This window comes from Aptenodytes forsteri, unplaced genomic scaffold (assembly GCF_000699145.1).
Source record: "Aptenodytes forsteri isolate BGI_AS27 unplaced genomic scaffold, ASM69914v1 Scaffold272, whole genome shotgun sequence".
NCBI classification, from domain to species: domain Eukaryota; kingdom Metazoa; phylum Chordata; class Aves; order Sphenisciformes; family Spheniscidae; genus Aptenodytes; species Aptenodytes forsteri.
Window position 1 is genome coordinate 247,735 of NW_008794885.1, and position 6,798 is coordinate 254,532.

The 6,798-nt window shown below is 42.6% G+C and overlaps 1 protein-coding gene across 1 annotated transcript in view; it reads right to left on the bottom strand.

Annotated features, from left to right (window-relative positions):
* Positions 1-20: 20 nt before the first annotated feature.
* The window catches only part of LOC103895274 (serine/arginine-rich splicing factor 7), a 7,236-nt gene continuing 458 nt past the window's right edge, over positions 21-6,798 (bottom strand). Inside the window, exons 2-9 of the mRNA XM_009274827.1 lie at positions 6,449-6,795; positions 6,124-6,300; positions 5,129-5,203; positions 4,902-5,003; positions 4,358-4,411; positions 1,994-2,038; positions 1,291-1,326; positions 21-436 (exon numbers count right to left, since the gene is read on the bottom strand). Coding sequence (XP_009273102.1) covers positions 412-436; positions 1,291-1,326; positions 1,994-2,038; positions 4,358-4,411; positions 4,902-5,003; positions 5,129-5,203; positions 6,124-6,300; positions 6,449-6,795 — 861 coding nt within the window. The 3' untranslated portion in view covers positions 21-411. The remainder of the gene's footprint in view (positions 437-1,290; positions 1,327-1,993; positions 2,039-4,357; positions 4,412-4,901; positions 5,004-5,128; positions 5,204-6,123; positions 6,301-6,448; positions 6,796-6,798) is intronic.

Sequence of the window (6,798 nt, forward strand, 5' to 3'; positions counted from 1 at the left end):
GCCCCGCTGGGTCGGCTGCGCTCCCCCCAGTTCACAGGTGCCCTTAACAGCCTGCCTCCTGCTTTTCACCATAGTGGCACATGACCTGGTTCAGCTACCCAAATATTAACGGGGTTATCAAAATATTTCTTAGTTAGAAATGCACAGTTTATTTCAACGCGCCAATAAAAAAAAGCCCAACATTTCCAGATCACAGAACATTAACACAACAAGAGTTTCGCATTTGTCTACTAATAAGACTTTTAAAAGATCCAGATTCATGCCAATTGTTAGTCAATAGAAACAGCCTTCTAGGACTAAGCCCTTACATTTATAAAGACACCACAAAATCCCTTATAATAATGTAAACAAAATAAATTTTCTTCTTAAACTTTTTGAATTTGAATCCATTCTTTCAGGACTTGCACTCCTTCAAGGGCTTCCTGATGGTGAATGACTGAAAAGGAAAAAAAAAAAAGATTAAGAGCAACTCCTACAACAAAACCAACAGAAACTCTGCATGCTACCCCAGGTTTCCTCTGCTCAGGAACCCTCCCCCCCCAGCCTCATAATGCCCCACTCCACACTGTTTTCATTTACAGTTCATGAATAATGAGAAAAGTGTTATATTTTACACCTTTATAAGCAACAACTGTTTTAAGCTTGAAAAGGGCAGGCAAAGTAAGAGACATCAGCTGCGACAGACAGGTGAGACATTGAGTCTGCTCAGAAAGCACCTTGGAGCCTGCACTCCAGCTGTGCAGAGGAATTCTTACTCTGCCATAACCTACATGTTCCAGTTTAGGGCTAGCCATGAGGCACTATCTCAGACTACATCGATTCCAGCACATACTTCTCTGGTTACATAGGAAAACTTGCTTCTTACTTCACAGTGCATAGCAAAACTTGGCAGCTGTGTGACTAACTGAGTGAGAGCCAGCTGTGAGGAGCCACCAGCAGGAATTTAATTCTACCACCTATTCATCGTTTGCTCCATACCTTACATGACTCACTTCTTCCCCAGATTCTAAATTCCTCAGGAACTTTGGGATAGTTGATCCTCATTTGCCCACATTTTCTGTTGTCCTTTAAAATTTCATTAAAGTACGTTACCTTAGAGTTATTGTCATGAAGTTCTGACTACCAGCGGTAGGAAGTGCCCGTAACAATTCATCTTTTCATAGTTCACAAATAAAGACAAGTAAAAAACTTTAAGCTTTTATCCTTGCACAAGTTAACTTCTATAGCAACCACTCCAGACACTAGTTCTATGTAACTGTATGGCACACTCCAGTTTTAAGGAGTTTTTACCTTCTCTTTGGAGATGGTGATCTGGACTTTGAGCGACTGTTAAAAAAACAAAACAAAACAATCAATGTGGTAATCTTGTATACACTCAGTAACCACTTTTGACCATTTAAAAACAGTAAGAACAGTCTGACGTTAAATACATTAAAAGACACCACCCTTAATGCTGCTGATAGCAAGTATACCCAATTATTTTAAGCAAGAAGCTGCAGTTGAAAAGGAAAACTGCTGAAAGCCAGAGCCCTTGGGAAAAGAGCAACACACAGCTTCAAAGCAGCTATAAAACGATCACAGTAATCCTGCAAAGCAGGAGCAGTGAATGAAGTAGAGGAGAGTCAGGAAGACTGATAACTACAGACAGTTGAGAACAAAGGTAGGGAAAGATATGCCCCAAATCCTGTCAAAAATACTTTTTGTCACAATCATGGGTTAAACAAAAACCTCTACCCACAATCCTTCTGGAAGAATTGCCTACTGTCCCACAAAAATGGCTATAAAAAAAATACATAAAGATAATGTATGAAAAATATTTTAAAAATCAGCTACTAAAACAAACAAACAAAACAAAACACGACCTCTTCCACGTGCAACTGAAATACTGGTCCAAGCAGATATTTTGAATCATAACAAAAAAAAAAACAAACAACCACAAAAAAACCCCACCACAAACCACAAAACTGAGTGCTACTTGTATTTATACGCTCACCTTTTAGCAGGTAAGCCAGATTTAGATCTACCATGGGACCCAGACCTACAACAGGAGAAAAATAAAGCTCAGCGAAGCAGCCAGTGGCATGCACATACAATGAAAGTTAGCTAAACCAGCAACAGCAAATTCATACTACATAGCATCACAAACCAGAGAGGAAGGCTCTGGTGCCGCAGGCTTTTCTCGTGACATTTCAGGAGAATCCTTTAGCTCTTATTCCAGAGACCCCACTTATCAGAAGACAAGAGTACAAGCACAAGAAGCTCCCCAGCAAAGCTTCAGCTACCACTTTCACAAAACAGAAGACCTTGTACCAGGCTGCCAGACTCTCTCCCCACCTGCAAGTACCCCTTCCGTAAAAGGAAGAATAGTTTCAAGTGTCATCTTAGAAAGTCTTTTAATAGTACATTAAGAGCCTGGAATCAGCCACAGGTAAGCATGTGTGCTCAAGAGCTGATGCATTCTTCAGATCAAGTTCCCAGTTCCACTTTTATTCAAGTATAATATAGCTTTTTCACCAGTTATCCCAATGAAAACAGCGTTTCGGTTTTCTCTTTGATATCTGGCTACTAATGTGTAAACTATTCCCAGTTTGTATTATTAATTAAAATCTACTCAAACAGTGAGACTTTCCTCCCACATTTATCATGTTACTTTACGAACTCAAGTATTTGCTGTTACTTAGAAAAATAGTTGTCCTCCTAGAGTGTCAGAGTTTAGGCATGTGGTATTACTAAACATCAGAAAGCCCAGTGTTCAAGACAATCAGTTGTTTAATAGACTTGGCCAAAAAAGTAACTAACTTTTATCCTATTTCTGCTCAGAACTGTTTTTAAAGGGTAATCAAGATTCACCTTTACCTGGCCTATTAACTTACAGAAATACTATGTGGACACTGTTGGCATAAGTTAAACAGAGTTACGTGCCACTGCCTTGAAACCTTCCTGGTCACTACGCTGAGCCATCCTCTGTCACAGTTCCTAACACTGTAACCAGTAATTTTGTTACTGTGTCACAGTTACACAGGATGTAGTTGCTCACAACTACCCAGAAATTTTATTTTGTAGCATGAGCATGCCTTCCTTTGGTAAGAAATACAGTAAGGCAGCACACAAGATCATCATCTTACTACAAGAACTGCTGACAAATCCTCCTTCCGAGAGGCACAGCAACAAAGCAGGACTGCAGATCAAAAGCTCTAGAAGCAGCACCGGTTACATACTAGTGTTTTGCTGTATTAGCAGAGGACCAGCACTGGCTGGAGTTTTCACAATGCTTCCTTAACTCCAGCCCTGAACTACCACTTCTCACCACTGCAATTGCAGACCTATGCAAAGTCAGCATTCCTCAGAAATTTCAGTAAGAGTATCAAGTCTTTCATGCAGGAACATGACTGTATCCAGACTCTTCCACAGTAGCAGCATGCAATTTGAGCCTGGCTAGTCATCTCCTGCATTACAGGCCTGTATGAGTAGTAAGTCAGGACAGCTCTAGTAATAATCACCATCATCCCCTTAAAGGCTCAATGTGCAAGTCCTAAATTAACAGGAAGATCCCTAAAAAACATTTATCTTCCCCCGTTCTAATGCAAAACAAAAAGACAACTTCTTCCAACTTATCAGCTCTCATGCCCATCACATTTTATCCTACACTTTCACCCTTCTTCCAACTATCACAAAGGATAGAGGAAAATAATGCAGGAGCATTTACTCTATACCCATTTTCCTCAACTTCCATTTCAGCATGGAAAACATCCAGATCCACAAAACCAGGGCTGCATGTCAAGAGAAGTCCTTCAAAACACTACCTATGGCATTAGGACTCATCGTCCTCTTCATTCAGCCCTCCAAACCTCTGAAGTCAAGCGTCCTACCTCATGTAATGTAGTTCTTAGCACTACAGCAATTTAATTTGATCTAACTCCCAGAACTGGAACTCACAAAGCTGAAAAACTGTAAGCAAGAGTTCAGACAATAGTGGCAACCCTCTCATTGCTTTTTCCCCCCAGCGTCTGGGATTTACAAAAAAGCATGCCAAGAAAAACCTAAGCAGCACTTCCTGTAGGACACAAGGTCAAGCATTCTCTACATGCATAGGCATTAACTAGTTTTCAAAACTTCTCTCCACAGTCCTTAAATTGTATATATACTTTGTTTATGGCTACATATATGGTAGACTATATATAGTAACCACAGACTAAAACAAACTCATGTTTTTTGCAAGAAATCAACCACTACTTTATTCTGTGAAAAGGCATAAATTAAGTGCGAATATTGCTATGCTGCACAACCTTGTAACTCCCCCCCCCCCCCCCCCCCCCCCCCAAACTATTACTGGTTTGAATTAAAACAAGTATCTTACCTGCTTCGAGGCCATACAACAGACCGGGACCTTGAGCGCGATCTGGACCTAGATCTAGAAAAAAAGCAGTGAAAGCTCAACTACTACTACTACTACATGATTCATACAGAGGAGAGAGCATTCTTTGACTTTTATGATGCTGACCTCAGAGAATTTTGTTGGAACTACTGGTTTTGCAGAAGTAACTTTTATTATTAGAAAGCTGTAGCACTTTTGGCCAGCACTAGCATCCACATAAGAAAGCCCACTACCCTAGTCGACTGAGCATAATTACTCCCTGTATCCTTGAAGCTGAAGCAGGAAACCTTAACCATAGATCAAGGCTGTAACTTTGGTACAGTATAAAAAAAAAAGCTCAGAAACAGCAGTTCCTAAATTATATGCTTAAGTTTTTAACTTCAAAGAAAGCGTTCAGATTAGCTCTCAGGGATATAACACCATGAAGGTACCTTCAAACACATGGACTGCAAAATATAAAGTTAACGTTAACTCCAACAGTTACGTTCCCTTCAACAACGTTGTGGGCTTAATAGAAAACACATACCTTGATCTCCTTAAAGAACCAGACCGAGATCTGCGTGGTGAAAATGATCTATACCTACGAGGAGAGATTGACCTGGACCTGCGGTAAGAAGCTGACCTTGATCTACAAAACAAAGGGAAAAAAACAACAAAAATCACTGCAAGGTACTTTTCACGAGGACTACAAAAAGGGGTGGAGCAGAGAGAGGAGTAAGAACAAGAATGAAAACACAACAGCCAGAACCCTACCTCCTACCGCGACTCCGACTGCGTGACCGAGAATACCTTCTTCCTCGGGACCTTGAACGGGATCTAGACCGGGACCTGGTTTTAGGTTAGAGAAAACAGGTATCAGGAAACAGCTGCAGCAATCAGTGCACGTGAGGCCCTGCTGAAGTCAAAACTGATTTCAGACAACTAAAAAGAAAAGAAAACAAAACAAAACAAAAAGAACAAAAACACACCACTAGCATCTGTCAGTTGGAAAAATCTCTGGGCCTACTTGTCTTGAGCATTTTACTACCTAGAAAAATGTTAAAAGCTGAATTACATTGCAGAATTACATTAGAATAGAAAACACTGTAATGCGTATTTAAAATAAACCTTGCAAGTTTGCAGGTCGACCCTCTTTGGCCCAAGGTCTAGCAGATCTAGACGATCTAGAAGTATCTATAGCCGATCGCTGCATCTAGGTGTTCTCTTCAATCTAACGACGATCAAACTGACAGCCCAATGAGCCAGGGTGAGGCTTGATTGACGCAAGAAGATTTTTCTAGGTGGGAATGTGGTCAATCTGGTGTTCCTCTTTCTAAACCGGAGGGGGGCCCCAATTGAAAGCCAAATTTACTGTTACGGCGATCACCGTCTCAAATTTTCTGCCCTTAAAGAATAAGGTGAAGCTACGTGTAGATGGCTCGAGGGGATCTGGCCTCTTATGCTGATCACCTCAAGGTCTAGGAGGATCTTAAGTGTCGGATTTGCAAGGCGCCTCAGCATGAAATCTTAAGGCTCGTGACATTCTGAATCAAGGCGACTGACTCAAACGAAGAAACCTGAAAGGTTTTGACCAGGTTGATTATTAAGATATTAACATTTTATATGTATTAGCAAAAAAAATTGTGATATACACCTGTTGACTTACAACATTAAGAGTTAAAACTGGTGTAACATTCTGTTCTTTGCTAACAAGAGCTACACAAAAGTGAACTGGTGAAGCAACCCAGCCACTCTGGCCCCACACATACCTGCTCCTCCTTCGGCGACTATAGCGGTGACAATCATAAGCATAGTGGCCTTTCTCACCACACTCATAGCATCTGTCATTAGGGTCAAAGGGGCGCCGTGCAGGAGGCCTGTCGTAACGGGAGCGACGAGGCATCCCTGTTGACACTTCCACTCTAACCCTGGAGCCACATATTATCCTGCAAGAGACACAGTATGTATTAATCATAGGAATACTCTTCTCCCCTGTGCTTGTTACACACAGAACGGATATCGATGATTGGTACAGGCTTAGGAGGTCAGAAACTGCAGCCAGAGCAGTCAAGGAGGTTTTAGGCATGCACGTACTTCCCATCGAGGCCGAGCACAGCATCTTCAGCATCCCTCGGGTCTTCAAACTCCACGAAGGCAAACCCCGGCTGTTTCCGCGCGATCCACACGGTTCTCAGGGGCCCGTAGTAGCTGAAGGCTCTCTCTAGTTCGCCTTTGCCCGCGCCCGTGCCCAGGTTCCCCACGTACACCTTGGTCTCTGCTGGGAGCGAAGCCGGTGTCAGCGCCGGAGCAACAGCGGGCTCACGCGGCGCGCGGAAGCGGCGCCCCCACCCCCCAGGGCGCCACCATCTTGTTTGCGCGGCCCGCTCCCGCCTTCGCCACGAGCAGCAGCACGCGTGGGCGCATCCCCTCCCCCACGGCCGCTG